A 24,477-nucleotide genomic window follows, 5' to 3' on the forward strand; every position below is an offset into this window, starting at 1 on the left:
TTATTTATATTTAATGGACAATGAGTTGTGCACATCTGCCACACCTGAGCAATTAGAGCTATAGGAAGAAGTTAATTGTGTCTTTGTGAAATTCAGAAAGTTGCAAAATTCGTTTCTAGAAACCGGGTGATAATTCCTAGGAGGCTAGAGGCTTGCACGTGAGAGATTGCTGTCTAAAGGCCACGTATAGTACACATCGAATACGATAAAGCATGAAGAAAAAGCGTAAGGTCAGCTTCTTTGCATTTGTTTTATTCTGCCACATTCAGGGGTCCGAGTTTTAGTTGTGGGAAAATGCTTTTGAAAAGGAAAAGAGGAAGGAGAGAAGAGTGCAGAAGAAAAAAAGGAAGAAAGAGCCTCTGGATCAGAGGAAATTCACCAGTTGCATTTTGGGGCTGAATTTAAGACTGATAATTGGCCAATTAGTGTGGTTGGATGTAACATTTCATGTGCTGAGACACCAGCAGTGTTAATTTCTTAACATGAAGGTTTTTATAGGCATTCTTAGTTTTGTTCATTTGAAGAGGATGCGAAGTTCTTCAAGTCTGGAGTGATCCTGGTCGTCGAAAAGGAAGGTGAGATTCTGAGAGGATAAGGGCCAGTCCAAAGGGTGGGGAGGCAGCAGAGAACACGTGTGGGACGTTTCAGGTGTTCTCTGCTGGTCACAGACAGCTGTGAAAACCACCTAGTTATCTTTCTGCTGGTTGCCGAAACACATGAAATTCTGTCACAGAAGGTTAGACAGTCGTATGTTGTCGATTTCATGTTCTTGAGAAGCTCTAGAACTCTTGTCAAGGTTTGGTTGCAGAGAGTTTGGAAGGCATTCTTTGTCTTAAAAAGCCTATTGGGAGTAATTCTGATCCTGAGCATACCTCTGCCATTTGTGGTCTTTGGATTTTGGAGCATTAAACAACAGGAAGCATACTTTCTAATTTGATGGGGGAAGGTGTGTGGGGAAGGAGAAAGGGGGGAACTCACCAGTTTTTTCTCAGACTTATTTGGAGGACTGCTGAAAGAGAGATTTTGTGAATTGACTTCTTTTTGTTTCCTAAGTTGCCTTTAAGCAATTTTATAAAGAAATCTGGACTGGTTGGCTATTTTCTGGAATTAAAATAGTGGGAAAACTGCAATACCTTTCTTGGGTCTGAAATACAACCTCTTCCTTCCTTCCGAGATTACTATATGGGGTGAACCTTTCAAGTTATCTGAGGTTATTTAAATTCATGAAGGCATCACATAGAGAAGGAATAGTCTTGGATATAAGAAAGACAGTTGTTCCCATTGCACTCTTGAGGCACCTATGGGTAGCTTGGTCTACCATATAGTTCTCAAGTAAAGGATTAAAAAGCAACTCACTTCCTTGGGAAGGCTATTCATTGAACTATTATTCTCCTCTATTCGTTGTTGCCTATTCCTCTTTCTCAAAAGACAAAAATGTTGTTAAATATATGAACAAATGAAATAAATGTTTTGGGAAGGTAAAAGGATTCTTAAGATCTAAACAATAATCTTTGTCCCTTGGGCAACTGCAGAAAAGAATTGTGCTTGCTTCCACAGAGCGTGCCTCAGTGGCCCAGTCACCTTGCTCAGCGTTTGCTGAGATGATCAGACACGTGGATGAGAGCTCTGTTCTTTTTCATCAGATTCTCCTACCCGGAAGGTAGAGGATGATGGAATGGAAGTATTAGGGAGGGAGAGAGGGGAGGAGATGAGAGAGAGAACTTTGAAAAATTATATGCAGTGTTTCATTATTTCTTTGCATTGGGAGGCAGTTCTCTACAGGTCTTTTACATATCTGCACATCTTGTGAGAAGAGGCACTTTGCTCTGGATGTCTTTTCAGGGATGTTTGTGTAGAGAACAACCTTGGATGGTAGAGCTAGTGTCTCCCTCTAGAGCGAAGGACGGGTTTCCTTAGTGTTCAGTATAATAAAGGTAATGTCTCCCTCCAGAACAAAGGGCAGGCGTACTTACTGCCCATTATAAAAAATTCGAGTTTCCTAAGCTCAGGGTTCCTGTCCTGTCATGCAGCACATTGAGTGTATAGGCATTATCTTCACATAGCTCTGTGGGAATTGAGGTTCAGGAAACTGATGCAAGTGCTAAGATTCTAGCTACTGCTATTGATGTGTGTACTAAATTGTCCTTTGTCTCTGACCTAGGAGTGTCCTATTTTCTGCAAGGACCCATGAAACTGGCAGGCTGACTTGTTAGCTTGCAAGTATGGTGAAATCTCAGACCCTTTATATTCTTAATACTTTGGAATAATAATGATTTGTTAAGTAGGGTGTATTGGAAAGATTTATTGGAATTTATATTTCTAGTTTGTACAGCTTTTAAGAAGCTCATTTAGGATATTTTTTCTTCTTGCTTTGATATAGGGTTTGTTTATAATGTCAGCCCATATATGGAGTATCATCCTGGTGGAGAAGATGAACTCATGAGAGCAGCCGGATCAGATGGTACTGACCTTTTTGATCAGGTAAGATGCTGAAAGTAATCCGGCATTATAATGGAAGAGTGCTCTTAGATTTAGCACTGTGACAGTTGTAGAAAAAAAGAAAATAGTTGCATAAATTTCAGATGTGTTGGCTTGAATTTTGAAGTGTGGGAAGGTGCTCGTGAGTAACAACTGTTCCTTTAATTTGCCTTTGAATGATTTACTAAAATTTTAAATATGGCTTCAAATCTGTGTCTAGGAGTCTGCTCTTAAGTGCTTGCTGCCGCCTCCTCTGCTGGCAGCTGTTTACTCAGTTTTGATCAATTTTGATAATGATGATGATTGACTTATGAGAGGCAGTGACGATTAGAGGAAAGAACAAGTCACTTAACTTCTTTGCTCTTAGTCTTTTCTCGTTTGGAGACTGTTACATGGTCGGCATGTCTTGCTATGCTGAATCTGCTAGAGTAGTAGCCGAGATTCTGTGTGTATATGTCAATAGATATTTAAATTAGTCACTTTCCCCCTTATATTTACTAAAACAAACATTAGCTCTTGTACTATTTAAAAGTCATGTCGAATATGTTAATTACTGTCAATTGGCTGAACTGTTCTTTTGAACAACAATCTTGGGAAGAATAGAAGTTTGCCTTTGTCTCACATATGCTTTATTTTGTATTTTAATGGTAATTGACTGTGTTAAGGTACTGGGGTTTTACCATTCGAGATACCTGAATCAGATTGGGTTATTTTTGGAGTTGTCTTCTAAACAAATATGATTTGATTTCTGTTTTTCCTAGCTTCTCATCTATTTTAGGATTTATTTTTTGTCCAAGTTACTAAAAATGTAGTTTGTTTGCTGTTTAAATGTGCTTAGATGCATCTGCTTAAATAGTAGAATGCCATTTGCTGTTAATGTTCTTCATGGGTTGGAGAAAAGTCAGGTTGGCCCACTGGTCATAATAGCATTCTCCTTGGGAGGTTCTTCTTGCTGACTAAAGGCAAATTCCCATTGTCATTTGGCATTTGTTTTTGTCTAGCAATACAAGCCAAATACAAAAGTTTGGGAACATGTGTCTGAAAACTTGTCTGCCATACTTCCTCTTCCATGTGTCCTGTAACCTCTCCATGCTGAATGTATTCTTCCACAAGAAGAATTGCCAGTAAATTCTCGTCCTATTTGTATTCCTCAGTGTAGTGAGGTTACAGAGACCTTATTTAAGTAACCTTGTGTTTGGGGGAGTCAGAAGAACTGCTGTGTTAAGCTCTTTAGCAGTTTAAACAATACTTCAGTTACCAGATTGCTGCATTCCCCTTGGCTTTCGTAAGACCAGTAATGTTTATTTATGACTTTTACTCACCACAGAAGTAAACAACTTTATATTCTAGAAACTGTAGTGAAGCTTCTTATATCTTTAAATATTGAAGAATTTATTTGTGCCTAGTACAGTCACGAGCTGCTTAATGATGGGGATATGTTCTGAGAAATGCATTGTTAGGCGATTTCATCTTTGTGCGAACATCATAGAGTGAACTCACACAAACCTAGATGGCCCAGCCTACTACACACCGAGGCTGTATGGCACTAACCTGATGGGACGACCGTTGTATATGTGGTGTGTCATTGACTGAAACGTCATTATGTGCGCATGCCTGTATTTGAGTCGTATAGAGAATATTAAGTAATTTCTTTATTGTCACATTTCTGTCTCTAGTTTTGATCCCACTCCTGATCTCTTGTTTCGTATCTCCAAATGCTTGATGGGCGATTTGATAACCTGTTGGCACTTCAACACAGCGTGCCCTCAAATAATATCAACTTGTCTTCTTCCCTTTTTTTCCCCCGTTTCCTATTTCTGGTAGTGGGACTTGAAGCCACTTGAGTAATCTTTGCCTTCTCTCGTTGTGGCCCAGCATCCAGTCACTGCTGAATCCTGTGATACTGTCTTTAAACATTGCACCCTTCGCTCTTCCCACTGCCTTAGATCAAGTCATCATCACCCTCTCCAGCCCTATTTTTATACCGTCCTGAGATCTTTCCCTTCAGTACCAATTTAGATAAGGTCAGAGCTAGGTTAGTACTCTTAAAGAGTCATCTTAGCACCTTGCTCTGCAGCTTTCAGAGGCTCTCCAGTGACGGTGCAATAAATGTAAAGTCATTAGCTTGGCATTGGAGGCCCTAAAAAGACTGTATCAAGGTGAATATTCTCAACATGCATCTTACTTTGAGGAAACTGAAGTTCTTTGAGCAAATCGCCAGGGCTCTGATGGATAAACCCCATACCTTTACCTCCTTGAATATCTTTCTCCTTTGGCTCTCTGTTAACACTCTGCCCAACCCTGTATCCCCAGAGATGCTGCTGTACACATTATTGAGTGCTCCATAAATACTTGCTAAAAGAAATTTCAATTTATAATATTAAATGAGTGCCCATGTAGAATTATATATATATTTTTTACATATTTTCTATTTTAGTGTATATTTATTTACTTAGGAACATACGTCAAGATTCTGATATCAGAATTATTTGACCTGATTATTTTAGTGATTATATAGTATTTTATTGAATAACATATGATTTTCCTCTATGGGTCTTTTACAATTGGACATTAAGGTTGGTTGCAGTATTTTGCTAGTATAAAGAGTACTGTGATGAGCGTCCTGGTACCTCCATCTTTATGTATATGCAGGTATTTTCTCAGGTAAATTCCTGAAGTACTGAGTGAAAGAGCTGCATGTTTTAAGGCTTTTAATGTAGGTTGAGAAGGTGCCCTCCAGAAAGTTTGTTTAAATTTAATTTTCACCAGTAAGTCTTACAACAAATACTCTTGGTTGTTTTCCTTGAAGTGACAGTCTCATTTCGTTCATTTTCAAGAAAATGTCTATCAGCTACCCAAGTCTGAATAACCAGTTCGTTTATCAGTCATTGTTTTCTTTTACAGATATAAACGCACCTTTCAGGAAAAAAGCTCAGTTCAGTTTGCAAGTCAGACAGTTGTCTAAGTGTTTTCCTCAGGGAGACCGTCTTACTGTGCAGCAGCAGTGTTTTTGAGAGTTTCTTGTTTTGTCACACAGAATATAAAAAAGACCTATAGTCAAGGGTTGAGATTTAAGAAAATTAACGGTTTTTGCTACTTCATGAAGGATGTTCTTAAATGAAACCAACTCCCCCACCCCCTTAGGGCCGTGGTGGTGAAGGATATACAGATTGAAAGCACGGCCTGGATTAGTTCTAGGAACCAAGCGCTCTTACCCACCATTGCTTTTTTGATATCTGTGAGAATGTCAACACAATTTCAAGGCAAATGACATCTCAGTATTATTATGAAATTAAATGAGACCTCTTGGATATCTGAAAGGGTGTCAGGACCCTCCAGAGGTCTGTAGACAACACTTTGAGAACTTTGTCCTAAGCAGTCGCTGTGTACGCTGCTTTCTGTCACTCCCTTGTTGGCTAATTGAGTCTGCTTCTTAGCTTTCCAGAGCAGTGTAGCAATGTTTAGTTTTGCTCAGGATAAAATTAGAGCATCTCATGGAGTTAGAGTCATGTTGCTTTTCTGTCATTTGTCCCCCATTTCAGGTTCATCGGTGGGTCAATTATGAGTCCATGCTAAAGGAGTGCCTGGTTGGCAGAATGGCGGTTAAACCTGCTGCTCCTAAAGGTAAGTGGGGCCAGCGCTAAGCTGGCATCGATGTGCGACACGCTTGTACTTTTTTTAACTTGTATTTCAACAGATAGATTTAAATAAATGATTATATCGTTCCCCTTTTCACTGGCCTCCTGTCTAGCCACTGTAAAGGTTTGCTTTAGTTCTGCTTTAGGATGAAACAATGACTTCATCTGAAAATCTTGATGTGTTTTGAGGGAAAATTCATAGTGTGAAGAATAGTGGGAGTGGAATAACTTTATTTACTCCTTATTTAGTTTTCATTCATCTTTTATTCCGTTGTTACACAGGTTAGCTAGAACACTTGGTTAGAGTTGACTTTTATACTAGTTTTCTAGAATTTAATTTTCTGAATATGTAACATATTCACGTGACTCAAAAATCAGAAAATATAAAAAGTTAGTGACATTTTCCCTCTCATCTTTGTCTCCCATTTGCCTTGAACCTTCCTGCTGCTTGCCTCTTTGCCATAGAAACCCATGTTCTAGTTTTAAACTACTTTAAAAATACAACCGTTTCTTTCGCTTACCTTCTGACCTGGGGCTCTGCAGTCTGCGTGGTGCTGATCTTCTCTTTACCACCTCAGCTCCTTGCAGAAGAGCACCCTTTGAAAATTTTAGACATGCAATAGGAGGAACGGGGCTACTTTGCTTAATCCTTTCCAGTAGAAGGAATGGTAGTTGTTTCTTTTGAGTAACTCTTGACTTTGACTGCCCACGTTGGGAATAAATTGGCTTGTTCAACCCGAGTCTTCTACTATTTATTTAGTTCAGTGAGTTTTGTAGTTCAAGGCCTTATTGCCAGAGGCCTCTATCAGCAGTGTGGAAGTAGCCCAGGCATACCTAGCTTTGAACCCTCGCTCCATGGCCTATTGGCTGTGCACTCTTTGGGCCAGTTTCTATCTCTGAGCCTCAGTTTTTTAATCTGTACAATGCTTCATAGGGCTAAGAATTAACGTAAGTAAAGTTCCTTGCACAGGGAGTATAGTAAATGCTCAGAAAGGATTATTTCTTTTTCTTTCTTTTACTATAAAACAAATAATCAATATGTATGTATACCAAAAGCAAAGTACTTTGAACTTTAGTGTCTGAAGATTCTTCCAAATCAGTTTTCTTTTGTCAGCCAGTCCCTTTCTCCTCTTAATTGGCTCCTAAGTTCACTGATTGATTGCCAGCAGAAATAATATGATCTTAACTAAAATTTCTAAATGGCTAATTTAACCTCATCATGAACATTATGTTTCTTATTTGTACAATCTGGTACAAAGGTCACATGTTCTTCTGTGATACCGTTCAGGGTAATCAGAATGTATGCCAGGCTCCTTAGGCTTGTGTTCCATAGGAGACATGAAATTAGTAGAAGGACTTTTCTGGTTTCCTTCCTTTCTCCCTGGAAATGAAAGACAGATAATCCTCAAAATGCTTCAACAAATACAACAAACATTATTTAAAATGAGCAGATTAGTTCACAAGGAAATCCCCAGATATCCAAATGAAAAGGGAGTTGAGCAGATAGAAGCAGCAGCCTGGAGTGATAAGCAAGCTCTGAAGTCTTTGTTTCCCCCAAGCACTTATCTAGATACTGGGAACTTAAGAGCCACATAAGAATTGTAATAGTCACACAGGGGCCGGAAAACCAGATCTTGGGTCTGTAAAGACAGGAGTTGGAACTGAGGTCCCTGCCTATGGCTTGGACTCTTGAAGGTCTATGTGATCAGTGAAATGGGAAAGCTTGAAAAAATCTGTTGAACAACAAAGGAAGATGTCAGGGTATCTTGTATGCCTTTACCTCGTTTATGGGTGATGTTGAGGAGGAAAGAGAAATTTCCTCTGAGAATTTGTAACCATAGTCCTGCCCACAGAAGAGTTGGGAATTCAAATGTATACCACCTATGTGGTCTCAGAAACCTCAAACCAAGAAATAAAATGGTCTCTCATTACCGGTTTCCCGGGCTGCTTGGTAGATGTGTATAGATTTTAATGGTGGAACACACTTTCCAACTAAACCCCTCAAAATTCCCATAGGTACAAATAAGACAATTATTAGTGTACAATAAAAAATTAGACAACACATGCGGAAACAAGTCAGCAGAAACAGTAGCAGAATTTCACCCCAGGACTTCATTATTCATATACAGAATAAAAATAATTATGTTTGAAATGTTTAGGAAAATAAGATTGAATGGGTAACATGAGTAAAAAACAAGAGATTGCTAAAAATAATAATGTAAAATTGAAAAAAAATAAATAGAACTTCTAGAAATGAAAAATAGAGCTGATGAAATTTAAAAGTACATGGCATGAATAGCCAAAGAGTTTAGACAGTAAAAAAGTTCAGTGAACTGCAAAATTGAGCAGTAGAAGTTATACAGAATGTGGCACAGAGGAACAAAAGGATAGAAAAATATGCACGAGACATGAAGGATAGAGTAAAAAGATCTAACACTTATAATCTGATTTCCAGAAGGAAGTAGTAGTGGGAATGAGGAAGAGGCTGCATCTGAAGGGGTAATGGCTGAGAATTTTCCAGAATTAATGTCACAAATCCTCAAATTCATCAAGTTCAGTAAATCCCAAATGAGATAAATAAAAAGAAAGCCACATGTAGACTCTTTGTAGTAAAACTGCAGAGCACCAAAGACAATGAAAAGATATGAAAAACAGCCAGAGAGAGACAGATTTTCTAAGAAACCAGTGATTAGTAAAATGACAGCTAATTTACTAGTGTAATTTACTAGTTGTTACAGCTAATTTACTAGAACAATGGAATCTAGAAAGCAATACAATAGTGTCTTGAACATGCTGAGAGAAAATAAATGACAACCTAAAATTCAGTAACAGGGATGAAATATAGTTAAGACTGTTCAAAAAAACAAAAAACAAAACCGTGATACCAAATTCAGAAGGGATGAGGAAACAGAGTTTCTGACTCAGTCCTAATTTTAAAGAACTAAACTGTTATGAGAATTCCTTCTCCTCTTCACACCCTGGTTCTGGGGAGCGTAAACACATTTCTTACCCAGAATGAGAGATGGGCTCTGAGATACTGTGTGCTATTCATGAATTAATAGTTTCCTTTTTTTTTTCCTCTGTTCCCGCCGCTGCTGTCCTATTTCCTCTCACCTTTCCTCGTAGGCACGGGTATGCCTGGCCCCATAGTTCTCCTCATCAGAAGAGCATCATTTAAGCTGCTGAACAGATGGCACTTTGTCTGAAATCACACAGAAAGTTTCCTTTTTTAACACTGTCTAGCCGTGATACTGATTACTGAGGCAGCGTGATCTGTACAAAGAATGCAAGTTTCATAGAGACTGACATGGGTTCAAATCTCATCTCTGCCACTCAGAAACTGTTGGGTTTTTTGGCATTGGTTAACAGATTTGAGTGTTTTTTGAGGCACATTTCGAGACAATGTCATTGTGAGCATTAAATGAAGTAATGTTTGCTCACCACCTGGTGCATGAGAAGCAGCAGGTGGTGGGGACAGTCAAGTGGTTGTTGCTGTTGTGGCTGCCTTTGCCCCTCCACTGCTGCGATACTCAGGCTACTTTTCCCATTCCTTTTTGTATCCCTACAGTTATCAGGTGTAAACCAACATGTGCTCATGTATTTTACCACGAAAGATGGTTCTGTTTCTGTGAAAAATAAAGTAGTAGTATTATTGACACGGCATGTGAGAGTAAGGTTGTGAATCTGTTTCATTCTAAGGCCTTTTTGGATTGTAAGTGTTTTGCTGGGGTGAGGCCAGTAGGAGCTAGTGACGTGAGACAACTTGCAAGGCATTAGGAAGCAAAGACAAGAATTTTACAGATCAGGAAAGCGTGGATTGCAAGTAAATGGATCGGGTTTTCATAACGGAGACTTAGGATCTAGCAAGATATAGTCTTTAACTCTTGACCAGAGCAAGTAGACCGTGTAAAAGGGACAGAGTAATGCGTCACAGCTAAGGAGTGTTGGTGATAATTAAGATGAAGCTTTGTTTTAACAGTACCACTTAGGTCTTTCATCTGTAGGCTGGGACGATCATTGAACTCTGCCTGCCTGAGTCTTATTGACAGAGACTATTAGCTGGGGTAACCATGTAATAGTCCAAACTGGGGCAGTCTTGAGAATGAAAGGGGGCTCTATTAGTAAATATGCTGGCATATCAGAGGGTAAACTGTCACTCCCTGACAAGCTAGGGCATGTGTTCCCTCTACAAGTAGAACTTCTAGATGAAATGGGAAAGGATGAAAACAGAGATGAAGTGGGAACAGTAGGTGGAAAGAGACTGTTGCTGACATGAGGCTTTGAGGGGTGGGGGGCCAGTGGCTATACTGAAGAGGAATTTTATACATGGGCATGTTTCAATACGAGACCCCTGACACCATCCTTTGTGGGGTAACCTGCCAGACGCCAATGCAGGGGGGACCCAGAATTGGCATTTTGTGGGCATCTTCACAACTGTGGGGTTCTAAGAGGATAGTTTTCAACTTATCTGGTGGTTTCTAGTGTGGCAGTGGTGAAATGCGTGAGTGTCTAGGAAGAATAGAAAAGCTAACAGCCTCAGAATATAAAACATAATATTAGTGGATCCTTATCAAGCAAAGAGTCAGTATTTTTTTTCTAATCCTTTGTTTAAAAAGTATTATAGTTTGTATTGTGCTTTAGAAAGAGATCGATAATGAATAAAAGGAGAAACTTTACTTAAAAAGGTAAGCTTCAGTTACTGATTATTTATTTATGTAGAACACTTCGTTCTCTGGCAAAGATGAAAAAATGTTCTTACTTTTTGCCCTTACTCGTCCTTTGCCGTCATTGTTGTAGCCACTAGCCACATGTGACTATTGAACACTGGAAATGTGTCTAGTCCAAATTGAGACATGCTACAAGTGTAAAATACTCACTGTGTTTCAAGACTCAGTTTAAAAAAAAAAGAATGTAAAATAACTCATAATTTTTACAGTGATTATATGTTGAAATGATGATATTCTCTATATATTGTGTTAAGTAAAAACTTATTAAAATTCTCTTCCTACTGGTACTTCTTGTACTAAAAAAAGCACTCAGGGAAAAAAATTACTAACTTAGTAGGATCCAGAAAGTTGTGACAGATTCAAATCAATTCACATCAGGCAGGAAGTAAATCATATGAGATAATATATATATTTCTCTAGAAATAAATTACTTGGGACAATTTTTCAAAATCTCTGAGCCTCTTAGATAAAAACAAATTGTTTTGCATGACAAATGAGATTCATCAAACTGCCAGCTGTGTGGTACACTGAGATAGATTTAATTTACTTGTGTTACCATGAGTTTGCTATTTGTTCTAAGATAAAAAAAATAATCACGACTGCAGTAGCAAAGACAGATGAAACTGACGGGATGAAAGTAAATGACCAAGTGGGGACATCAGTGACCCCTTGCAAACTGTCATGACTGGATTTCTGTCTGGCATTTGATAAACAAAGGTCACTTTGAGGTATAACTTAAATGGTTTTTGGGTCCTTTGTCTTTTCAGGAAGTATTAACTCTAGCACTGGCATAGTGAGAAACAGGATGCTAAGTTTCAGAGGAGATAAAGTCTCATCTTGGCTTTGCTGCTGAAGGGCTGTAAATTTCATTCAGGTCTTTACCTTCTGACTTTCAGTCTTAAATAGGGGACAGATGATAATTTGCTATATCTTAAGATCCTTTTCAGCTATGAAACTATTTTGGTAAACTGGGGAAAATAAACAAAAAGGATGGTCATCGGGCCTCGTGGATCAAGATTATTTTATGATAGGTGAGTGAAGTGGAGGTAATAATGGAATCTCTGGTTGATTGAAAATCAGAACATAAAAATTTGAAAGCTTTGATTTAAGTACTTTGGTTTCTTTTTCTATAAAACAAGGTGATGTCACCTTAACAAAAGTGATGTCTATCACTTTACTACTTGGATATTTTGCGTTAGCTTGTCATTTTATTTATTAGTTTTTTTTAGCTGTGACAACTTGCTGAGGGTTTTATTTTGACCAAATGGTGTACTGCTTGTGGTGATCAAGAGATAATGTGGATTTGTGAGTTGGCTGCCATCCTGAAAGAAATGCCTGTTAAATTTTTTCTGGATTGAAACACTCATAATTGCTTTGTATATACAAGTGAAAGTTGTAACATATTTTCGGCACTTAGGCCATTTAAATTTGGAGTAACAATAATCCTTTTAAGTACTGACCTAGAGAAAAGAGAAAGATAATAAGGTGTCTTTCTTTGGGGTTTTAACATGTATGTCTCATTTATAAAGTATAATCTAATAAATTCTGGATAATTGTGACTAGTTTGGAATTTGATAATTTAGAATATGATAACCTGGACAAAACTTGGTCTTTCCTATTCTTTCTAAAGAAATTAACCAAGATGTTAGAAAAAAATGTTCAAAGAAGTAGGAAAAAGCCCAGTGAAGTGGGAGACAAACACCTGGAGAAATAGCCTGACAGTCTTCAAAGATGAAAGTTACTTATTTGAAGCATAAGCTATCTACTTATTAGCCTTGTTTCTCTCCTCAGGCCTTAGAAGAAAGCCCTTCAAGAACAGGGCTGTAATCTTTCAATCAGTAATATTAACTGATATTCTCTTTGATGTTATGGTATTCCTATCTAACTTTTTTTTTTTAAATCACTGTACAGACTATCATGAAGAAAAGAAAGTCTTAAATGGTAAGTCTTATAAATTTATAGTAAAAAATGAATCATATTCACATGATTATGTGTAATATTTCTTCACAGAATTAGGGTATTAGATTTTTTTAGTACAAGAGATGTCTTTACTTGTCTAAACTTAGAGGATTTGAGAGCGCTTTACAGATCCCTTATTCCAGCCATTACTCTTGCAGTGGTCCCTTCTGTAGCATCCCTGAACGTGTGTTCATCTGCCCTCAGCTTGAACAGCTGTAGTGAGTAGGAGTTCCACCCTCAGAAGCGAGACTGAACCAGTCACCTCCTGTTTGCATACAGGTGCTCTTCTCTGGGCTCAGCGCCTCTGGCTTCTTCAGCCATTCAGTGTGACTTGAAATTGTGACTAACACTTCCTCTACCTCCCAAGAAAGTTTGATGTGGTGGTTAGTACTGACTTTTATGAAATACATGGGGCTACTCTGACTGAACTGTGTTATTAAGGTATGTTTAGAAATAGGTTTTTTTCCTCCCTGTTTCCAAAAGAAAGTTAGAGAAATTCAGCTAACAAGCTAGACTGCCAGATGAATTTTTTTTTACACTTTTTTTTTTTTGATGAGGAAGATTGGTCCTGAACTAACATCTGTTGCCAATCTTCCCCTCTTTTTTCTTCGCCCAAAGTCCCAGTACATAGTTGTATAATCTCCTAGCTGTAGGTCATTCTAGTTCTTCTATGTGGGATGCTGTCACAGCATGGCTTGATGAGCTGTGTGTAGATCCATGTCCAGGATCTGAACCAGCAAACCCCAGGCCACCGAAGCGGAGCATGCAAACTTAACCACTCGGCCACGGGGCTGGCTCCGTATTTTCTTTTTTAACTAGAGAAAATAGTCTGTATGTATACTAATTTATGCAGAGTGGGGTTAACGCCTGGAGTTGTTTGTCTGATAGTATAACATTGCTTTACGTGAAGGACTGATCTTAGGCTTCATCTGATGATTGACTCTGATCTGATGATGCTAGACAAACAACCTTTGCTTAAAGGCTAATTACTGATGGACTGGGCATTTACTTTCCCGCCACATATGGCTTCCAGAACCTTTACTTTCCTGTTGCCTTCCTTTGGATTGCACTGCATGTAACTATATCTCAGTTAAAGGTGACCTTAAGAATGGTATATAACATTCCACAAGTGGCCTGGCCAGTACAGTTACCTTATGACCTTGGATCCTATAAGATTATAACATTTGTGTTTATATTTATTAGCTGCTTTTCATATTTGGCTCACTTCAGTCTATGTTGTAAGGCTATATATTTGCACATGTGATCTGCTTGCCTTCTATGTCATTATTCAAACAGCTATTTAAAATACTGAATGAGATAGACTACAGCTACGCATTGCTAAACATCAGGGATATGTTCTGAGAAATGCATCGTTAGGCGTTTTCATCCTTGTGTGAACTTCATAGAATGTACTGAAGGGGAACAGAATTTGCCACCCCAAAATGTGTCTCGTTTAACATGAGGATCATTTTAGGCTGATTATTTCTAAGAAGCAAAAGACTCAGAAAGTTTTTCTTGTTGCCTATCCCTTAACTGCCTAAAAGAATTCGGATAAAATAACCTGTCTGAGGAAGTGAGCGGTCACCTAGACTAACATGACCTAGGTGGTAGATAGGAACCTAGAAAAGCCTGTGTGTTGGGCTCCTTTCTGTGTTCTTCTGTTTCTCTGTGGCCAAACACTTGTTTTCCAAACATTTCCTCCTTTTCACCTGCCTGTGAATTGCCTGCCTTCCCTTGGAAGTCCCTGACTCTTGCCACCCCCAACATCTTCTTTTATCTTTAGCCCACGAAAGTCTTTAAGAGAGCTTTGACCAATTACTTGATTTTCCTGGGTTTCTCCCGTGTATAGATTTATTAAACTTTTGTTCATTTTTCTCCTGTTAATCTGTCTCATGTCAATTTAATTCTTAGACCATCCAGAAGGACCTAACAGGGCAGAGGAAGATTTCTCCCTTTCTTACAGTACTGATATAAACCTAGATGGTATAGCCTCCTACACACCTAGGCTGTATGGTACTGATCTTATGGGACCTCCATTGTATATGTGGTCTGTCATTGACCGAAATGTCTTTCTGTGACACATGACTGACTGTACTATAGTGTTCCACTAGAGACTCAATCCCTTCGAATTGACCTCAGTCCATCAATCAGCACTTTTGGGGAGGAGAATGTTCATTCAGTCCACCTAACTTTAATTAATTATTTTATTCCTTCAACTTTTCCAGAAGGATATTATATGTAAGGGGTTTTGTTTTGTTTTGTTTGGCAAGTGTTGAAATCAAGACATGTTCCACAGCCTATGACATCATTCTGTTCTAGTAAGTTATGCTTGCGTGATACTGTGTAGTTCTTTAGAATATTTGCAAATTGTCTCATTTGGTCTCTCGTGAGATTGCAGGGCGATTTCATTACCAGTTTGAATTTGAGGAAGAGGAAACAGTGTTTTTCATAAGATCACAGTGCTGACCCTGAGCTCAAATCCAGATTTCCTCGTCCTAATCAGGTCTTATAAGATCAAAATTAACTAATGATTTATGAATTTTGTTGATAGCATTTTCTTATAGAAAGTCAGATTATGATGCATTTATTTTTTATTTATATATCTAAGGGACCTCCAAAAGGTAAATGACATTAATCTCTTAATAAAATATTATTGAGTGCTTCTCAATTTAGTAAGGTTACCTTTTATTTTTTATGAAATTAGAGAAAAATTACATTTTAATTATTGTAGTCTTGTTGTCATACCCGTAGTTGTGTAGTAGAGCGTTCTTCCTAGTGTTCACTGCTAGTTAGTTCATAACTGTGGCTTTGTTCTGTCACCTCTCTGAGACTCCCTTTGTTTATGTGAAAATGACTGTGTTCTGCAGAGTTACATGGAAAAGAGAATCTGAGTAAGGCCTGAGCTCAGGGCTCACAATCAGCCTTATCCAAAAAGATGCGGCTATTTGACATCTTGTGTTTGTACTTAAGCTTGGGTTTAAACAGAAGATTCTGTGGCTAGAAAGAATCCTGAAACCCTCTGAACTAGCTTCTCTCAAAGGTGCCTCCCAGCTCTAACTTTATATAATTACTGTGACTATATATAATTTGAGAATTCCAAGACTTAGCAGAAACTAAACATTAATTTTTTTCTTGCACAGTTTGAGAAATCCAAATATAATTAATGGAGGAACTTTCAAAAGTCTTTTAGCAGCTATACTCTTTTTTTCCAAACGAAAGCTTACAGATGCAAACAATACACTCCTGTTGTGGGAGGAAAATACTTAATGTTGACAGAATCTCCAGAGTTCTTCCATGTCTCAGAGTTTTCTAAAACAATTTGAAAACCACAGCTTTAGAGGGCTTTTAAAATGCTATGTTGATGCATCCCCACAAGAATGACAAAGATGGGAAAAGAACACCATGTGTGAATGAGGTGGTGGCGCAACTGGAACTCGCAGACCCTTCTGGTAAAAAGTGTAAATTGGCACAACCACTTTAGAAATCTGTTTAGCAGTATGTACTAAAGCTAAACATAGACACACCCTACATACCTACCAGAAATTTGGATATGTCTGCTTTAAGAATGTATATATACATATACAAGAATTTTTTTTTTTGAGGAAGGTTAGTCCTGAGCTAACATCTGCCGCCAATCCTCCTCTTTCTTCTGAGGAAGACTGGCCCTCTACTTTATATGTGGGATGCCTGCCACAGCATGGCTTGACAGGCAGTACGTAGGTCTGCACCCAGGATCTGAACCGGTGAACCCTGGGCTGCCGAAGCAGAATGTGCAGACTCAACTGCTGTGCCACCAGGCTGGCCCTACAGGAATATTTTTTTTTGAGGAGGAGGATTATCCCTTAACTAACATCTGCTACCAATCCTCCTCTTGTTGCTGAGGAAGACTGGACCTGAGCTAACATCCGTGCCCATCTTCCTCTCCTTTATATGTGAGACGCCTGACACAGCATGGCTTGACAAGCGGTGCAGAGGTCTGCACCTGGGATCCGAACCAGCAAAATCCAGGCCACCGAAGTGGAACATGCGAACTTAACCACTGTGCCAGTGGGCTGGCCCCGCTACGAGAATATTTTTTAGTTTATTTTTTTATTATTTATTGATTGATTGATTTGAGAAAGATTAGCCCTGAACCAATCCTCCCCTTTTTGCTGAGGAAGACTGGCCCTGAGCTAACATCCATGCCCATCTTCCTCTACTTTATATGTGGGACGCCTGCCATAGCATGGCTTGACAAGCGGTGTGCAGGTCTGCATCCAGGATCCAAACCGGGGAACCCCAGGCCGCCAAAGCAGAATGTGTGAACTTAACTGACATGCCGCTGGGCCGGCCCCCCTACAAGAATATTTTTAACAGCACTATTTATAATAGCCAAAAACTGGAAACAACCCAAATGTCCATGAACAGGTGAATGAATAAATTTCAGTACAATTATACACTGTAATAATATTCAGTAGTAAAAAGGAACAAACTACGGATGCATTCAACAGCATGGATACAATCTCAGAAACCTCTAGGTTTGATTTATTGCTTACTATCAATCATGCTTATTTGACATAAGAACTATAATGTTCATCATGCAGACAAAAAAGCCAGACTGAAAGAGAGCATATCTTATGATTCCATTTTTATAAAGGTCAAATACAGGCAAAAACTAATGATGTTGAAAGTTAGAGTACTGGTTACCCTTGGGGGAAGGGCGGTGATTGGGAGGGGGCACAAGGTGGTGCTGGCTACAAGGGTGTGTTTTACTCTATGATAACTCATTGAGTAGTCATCTGTGGTTTGTGTCCTCTTATAATATTTTAATAAGTTTACTGAAAAGAAACATGCTCCATGGATGGACTGTAGCTGTTTTGTTTTTCTTTGTGAAGGCATGCTTCCCAAGAGCCAAGCGACAGATACACTTGCCAGAGAAGGTCCTAGTTCTCCAAGGTACGCGTTCTTGTTTTACTTTTTTAAAGCTAAATCAGATCTACGTCAAAACATACACATTTAAAACAATAAAACAGTTCCGGGTTTGATTTATTGCTTACTGTATTAATCATACTTTTTGACACGCAAGAACTGTAGTCTCTCATTTATCAGGCATTGTCGGAGAAGGAGCTGTTCTGTAAACATGAATTTTTAATGTAACTGAAGTTTGATCCATTTTAAACACCACAACTTTTAAAAACTAATCAAAAATTTTTTTGGATTATAAAATATGCATTCATGGTAGAAAACTTGGAAGATGTAGAGAAATACAAAAGAAAGTGATAAAATCAGTTGTAATCCATCAATCCTAGATATATACTCTTAATATTTTGTCTGTTCCACCCAGTTTGATTCATATAATACCAATACCTATTCCCATATTACTCTATTTTGATAATATTGGTGTTACAATATATTCTATGAGCAATTTCTTATGTCATAAATATTCTGCAGTGGCACTTTTTGTCTACATTCCATCGTATGACCATACCATAATTTATTCAACAGCTTTTACATAACATAAGGCTTAGTTTTACCCTGAGCTACTGTTGATCCATCAAACAACCTTGATGAATTAATTTCTTGAGTAATGGTATATTGTGACAGGGAGGAGCAAAAGGTCATAAGCATGTGATTTCATAATGCTCCTTAAGAAAATATGTTGTATTGTATTACTGCTCTGATAAAAGAGAATTTTGGTAAGATGTGTAACTTTTATAAAAAGTATCTTGTCAAGGATATTGTTTGTATCCAAGTTGAAACACATGGAAATATTTTAAATTTGGAAATAATTGCCAGTTATATGATGGTAAGACCACTGATTATTTAGAAAAATGTTTACCTAGAGAAGTATATTTCTCACTGTATATTTTAAGCCATGTATTTAAAATCAGGTGTTTATTTTGTCATATTTGTATTTTAAACCACATATAAAGTCATACACTTACTGATTTAACGTATATTAATATATGTGGTTGTCGATATAATTATTATTCTCTTTTTATTATTTTACAGCTATGACTGGTTCCAAACAGACTCCTTGGTCACCATTGTCATATATACTAAACAGAAGGTAAACATGTTTAAAATCAGAATAAAAAGAGTAAATAATAAATGTTAGCCATGTGCAGATACTTTTCTAAGCACTCTTCTTGTGTTAACTGGTTTACTCACAGCAACTCTGTAAGGTAGATCCTTTCGTTATCTGTATTTTACAGATAAGGCGACAAAGATTAAGTAGTTTACCCAAAGTCACACAGGAAGTGGCAGATCTAGTATTTTGAACCCAGGCAAGCTGGCTCCAGAGTGTGTGTCTTGACAACCATGCTATAGCGTCTTAGAAAAAAACTGGACCAGGAAGTACTTTATGTGCTTTTCTGTGATTTTTTTAAAAAGCGTGGATAACAGAAGAGAGAATCCCAGTTAACGTCACCATAAGAACTAATTTCCTGCACGTAAATTGGAATTCGAGAGACAGGAGAGACTGTACTGCTGTGGCTTAGTATGTTTAAACCACTGTTGGGGTTAAGATGCCCTCTTGAAACTAAAATTAAGGAGTTAATTCATTTACCAAGTATGTATTGAACACCTACTTTATTTGCAGCACTATCTTAGATTTCAGGGATCTCATGATGGGCCAGATACATAGATACTTGGCCTTCATGGGGCTTACAGTCCAGCTGGGAAATCAGATAAATAAGCAGACAACTTAGAACATCTCCAACTGGCAAGGTCCCCACACTTGAGGAAGCATATGGATTCAAAGACAAGTTCTGCAGCTAGGAATTTCTGAGAATGCATGCCACTCCTGTAGTAGCAGAACCACATCTGAGCTGCAGAGCCTCTTTGTTACAGCGTGGTTTGATCATTCTGCAGGAGTGAGCAGCCTCTGCCTGATACAGCCCCGAGGGCCAGAGGCACGGCTTGTCCCGCCTTCCACTCTCTCTTGCTATTGGCTCCTCATCATGCAGTCCAAAACCAAGAGGGCAGGGCCTAGGGAGGTTGGGTCTACTCCCGTTGGTAATATCAGTGAAGCACAGAGGATGGATGACTAAGGGAAGGGGGAAGGTTTCTATGTAGAATAATGTGTTCGGTATATGTTGTAAGTGACAGGTACCAAAATAGCTTGTACCAAGGCTATGTAGAAATGAGAAACAGATGTTTTGGGATAAAATTTTAGATAAAAATTTGTTAGTGAATTTATTTTTTTATAAGCTGAGGTTGAGAGGTTGTGTAATTTGCCCAGCATCACACAGTTGTGGAAAGATTAAAATGAACACAAATATCTTGCCTTCTGGTCCAGTTCTAATGTTTTTTCCCAGATTATTTATTCAGCAAATGTTTATGAGCACTGCTAGGGCCAAGCAATATTCTAAAGACAGTCCCTTACTTAGAGCTTAGAGATAAAGTGAGTAAGGTAGATATTAAGCAGAAACAAATATATAATTAAAATGACAGTATGTGCTTTGAAAGAGAACTGGGTCGTATGAGAGAGAGAAAACAGTAATGTTTATGTAGCTCTTAGATTCTGTAAAGAACTGCCACGTGAACTTCCACTGATCACCTTAAAAGTAGAGTTTTAGAAGTTTGGGGAAAAATTTACTTTTTAATCTTTCTTTTTGCTTTCTGTTTAAGGATATCACTTTAGACTCAGTAATAGTCGATCATCAGGATGATTCCTTTAGAGCAGAAACAATTATCAAGGATTATTCATATCTTATAAATATTGGTAAGTATTCTTTATTAACGGAAACAACTCCAGTTTCCTTTAAGTATGGCAATAACTTGGTCTACAGTCGAGGTAAAATTTTATCTGCTATTGTCATTTTTTTTTTTTGAGGAAGATTAGTCCTGACCTAACTACCACCAATCCTCTTTTTGCTGAGGAAGACTGGCCATGAGCTAACATTCATGCCCATCTTCCTCTGCTTTATGCATGGGACGGCTACTACAGCATAGCATTTGCCAAGCAGTGCCATGTCCGCACCCGGGATCTGAACTGGCGAACCCCGGGCGGCAGAGAAGCTGAACGTGCAAACTTAACCACTGCGCCACCGGGCCGGCCCATGCTTTTGTCATTTTTGATGAGTTTTTTCCTGTTATTTCTTTATACTAATGAAAGTGCCAGCAGTGGCAGTACCACCTCACCTTTCCCAAGCTCAAACAGTTAGATGCAGTCAGAGTCAGTAATACGAAATATTTGTTGGCCTAGCTTTGTAAGCCCCTTTTCCTGGATACCTGCAGACAAATCTCCGGAGGCCTGTCTGTCCCATGCTCCCACTGAGCACCCGTCACAAGGTGCTAGTGGCCTGTTTCTTGCCAGCTCTGTCATGAGAAGGCAGAGGCAGCAACAAAGCAGCGTGGACTGCAAGGGTCTGTTGTGTCCCCAGCTGCCTGTCCTTTCACGGACAAAGACCAACCTTACACTTCATTTCTGTCTGTTTCGAGAGATTACAGATCTCTTGGAAGAAAGAAATCATGACTAAAATCTGGAATCAAAGATACCAGGTTCTTAATTGATTTCTCACCCATAGTGACTCTAGGATTTCACCCTTTTCTCCTTTTACAAAGATAAAGTTTTTCTAGTTAGAAGGTAGAAATGAAACAAACAGCAACACCATGAAAACCACATTTTAAGCATGCATTCTTATGTAAAGAACATTTCATTTACTTCTGCAAAACAGAGACTGAAATTCTCCAGACCTCAGTGAACTCAGGGCTCAGCTCACTGTTTTACTATGTTAATGAAGGGCCTTTAGTCCTGAATCTGATCAGAGCTGATAAATGTTTCTTCTTTCTTGTTTTTCCCCATTCATTAGATTAACCAACCTCAAAACTTAAACCTGTCTTCTAGAAATATGTCCTATTTTTTGTTAGCATAAGAGCTAAGGTATATTGCCTCTTGTGGGAGAGTTTTAACCAAACACTCAAATATCTAGAAAAGTATATATCATTCACTAGCACTGTCATGATTTTTCTTAAGTAAGGTCTCTATGCCAGCATCTATTATGTTTCAAATACCTTGTGTCTAATTTTGCTCACACTGCAGCTAACTATATCTAGCACATGTATAAAAAAGAAACCAAAATTCTAGTCAAAAATATGAAACACTTGGTTGCTAATGTTGGATTGTAAGGACTAAAATAATGCAAACTTGCAAGTTCCAGATAACCATTAACACAGTGAATTTAGAGCAGATGTTGGTAAAAATATTTCTTGCATCTCCCCCTTTTGGAATGTAAGTTCCATAAGGATAGGGTTTTTCCTTTTTCACTAACTATTGTATCCATAACCCCTAGAAAGTGCATGGCACACGTGGATACTCAGTAATTTTTTTCTCAATAACTGGATTAATATTCAACTTTAGAAAACAATAAGAAGGGAAAAGCTGAGCCCCACGCCAGCCTGCCTCCCCTCCCGTACCTGTGTGTATACACACTGGGGCGTGCGGGCTTCAGGTGCTGCCGCTCTCCCTGCTCTGCTCCCTTCTTGGTTTGTAGGATAGTCAGACTAGACCCATACTCAGGACTAGTGTGCTGACCCCCTCGTGGGCAATTGTTTATTCTTTAATTAATAGAGAAATGGAAAAATTGAAGAAATGAGTATATATTTAAATAATTTGACTCTACATTTTGGTTGTGTACAGTTTCTTTTTTTTGGTCTCTCAGAATGTGTTTTACTTGTCTTGAGAGATTTGAAATGGTGCATAAAAGAATCACTTAAATGATCTTATATGGTGTTCACAGACTGTATGAATTGAAGTTGGATTTTAACTAAATATACTTTTTGTTCCCAGAGCTAAGCCACGCGGTTCAAGAAGATTTTTCTGGTAAGCTACCAAAAAATAATTATGTGTGTACATACATACACACACACACACACACACACATATACATACAGATGGGGAGAGAGAGAGAGAGAAAGTCAGCATTTGTCTTATTTTTCATATCTATATTTTCATTTTGCGAAACAAAGATGTGATGTTTTCTTTATAAACAAATACATTGGTTTTTTTTTTAAAGATTGGCACCTGAGTTAACATCTGTTGCCAGCCTTCTTCCTTTTCTTTTTTTTCTTTCTGCTTCTCCCTAGAGATCCCCAGTACATAGCTGTATATTCTAGTTGTAGGTTCTTCTGGCTCCGCTATGTTGGACGCCGCCTCAGCATGGCCTGATGAGCGGTGCCATGTCCGCGCCCAGGATCCGAACCGGCAAAACCCTGGGCTGCCAAAGCAGAGCACACGAACTTAACCACTCGTCCACGGGGCTGGCCCCTAAGTTTTAAACATATTCTTCTCTCTCTGGTTTCTGGATTTTTTCACCATTTTTTCTTTCCCCTCATTCCTTTCATCTCTTTGTTCTTTCCTTTTCCTTAGGAAAAACTTCCTGTCTCCTTTCTATTCCTCCTCCTTCATCTCTGCTCTACTCCTGACATGCAGCTTGTGGAAATATAGTGGACCAGACAGATTTTTCTTAGTTGTATATATTCAAATGTTTAATGTTGACAGAACATATTAAATTATGAATATTGCTGCATATAAATACACAATGTGGATTTTACACAGCTATTTAACAACAGAAGACTCATCATAGAATGGTGGTTTCTTATTTTTCTTGTTTTTTATTTTTAGCTTTATGGAGATATAATTGACAAAATTATAATGTATTTAAAGTGTACAGTGTGATGATTTGATATATGTATACATTGTGAAGGGATTCCCACAATCGAGTTAACACATTCATCACCTCACAGTTAGCTTGGTTTTTTTGGTGAGAACATCTAAGCTCCACTGTCACAGCAGATTTCAGTTATACAATAAAGTATTATCAACTGTACTCACCATATTATACATTAGATCCTCAGACCCTATTCATCTTACAACTGAAAGTTTGTACTCTTTTACCAACCTCTTGCAATTTCTCCCACTGCGCCCCCAGCCCTTGGCAACCACCATTCTACTCTGTTTCCATAAGCTCAACATTTTTTTTTTTTAAGATTCTACATATAAGTGATACCACGCAGGATGTGTCTTCTGTCTTGCTTATTTCTCTTAGTGTAATGCCCTCCAGGTTTATCCATGTTGTTGCAAATGGCAAGATTTCCTTTTTTTTAAGACTGAATAATATTCCATTACATATGTATGTGTATATTTTTAGTATGTGTGGTTTCTTGTTTTAAAGTACTGTCGGAATACCTTACACTGGTTCTGTGCCTGCCTTTTTCTATATCCCATAGTAAGCTCTGTAAATTGTGTAAATTAAGCTGTTTACAACTAAGGACCATGTTTTTATGTTTTTTAAACTTCAAATTAGTGCTCATTTAATTGAATTCATTTGGCTAATCTATCTTAAAAAGTTGTTAAATTGTTACTGAATTATGTGTTTACAGTGAGGAAGAACAGATAGATTGTTTCTAAAGATGAAATGTACTTCAGTCTTTAAAAGCACATTCAATCCATAAAATTTAATCAGTATATAAAAGTCTGTATTTTATTATTATACCTATAAGGTTCTACACTCTTTTAATTGTTGAAAAATAAAAAGATAATCTAAAAGGGTTTTAATTATTAAAGGTTCATGTGCACTTTATAGGAACTCATTTTCCAGAGGCTTTTTCTGTGTTTATTAGGCTCAGTAGTGATCTACTGAATTCACTCCTAAGACCCACTCAGATCCCAACTAAGAAATGTTAGAAAAGTA

At 38.1% G+C, this 24,477-nt stretch overlaps 1 protein-coding gene across 4 annotated transcripts in view; it reads left to right on the forward strand.

The window, feature by feature from the left end:
• CYB5R4 (cytochrome b5 reductase 4) overlaps positions 1 to 24,477 on the forward strand; it is a 97,132-nt gene that overhangs the window by 24,266 nt on the left and 48,389 nt on the right. For all 4 annotated transcript variants that reach the window (XM_070223519.1, XM_023650752.2, XM_001499913.7 and 1 more), the window contains exons 3-9: positions 2,381 to 2,481; positions 6,021 to 6,102; positions 12,755 to 12,784; positions 17,677 to 17,737; positions 18,794 to 18,851; positions 20,414 to 20,507; positions 22,575 to 22,607. In XM_070223519.1, coding sequence (XP_070079620.1) covers positions 2,381 to 2,481; positions 6,021 to 6,102; positions 12,755 to 12,784; positions 17,677 to 17,737; positions 18,794 to 18,851; positions 20,414 to 20,507; positions 22,575 to 22,607 — 459 coding nt within the window. The remainder of the gene's footprint in view (positions 1 to 2,380; positions 2,482 to 6,020; positions 6,103 to 12,754; positions 12,785 to 17,676; positions 17,738 to 18,793; positions 18,852 to 20,413; positions 20,508 to 22,574; positions 22,608 to 24,477) is intronic.

This window comes from Equus caballus, chromosome 10, assembly GCF_041296265.1.
Source record: "Equus caballus isolate H_3958 breed thoroughbred chromosome 10, TB-T2T, whole genome shotgun sequence".
Taxonomy (NCBI): Eukaryota; Metazoa; Chordata; class Mammalia; order Perissodactyla; family Equidae; genus Equus; species Equus caballus.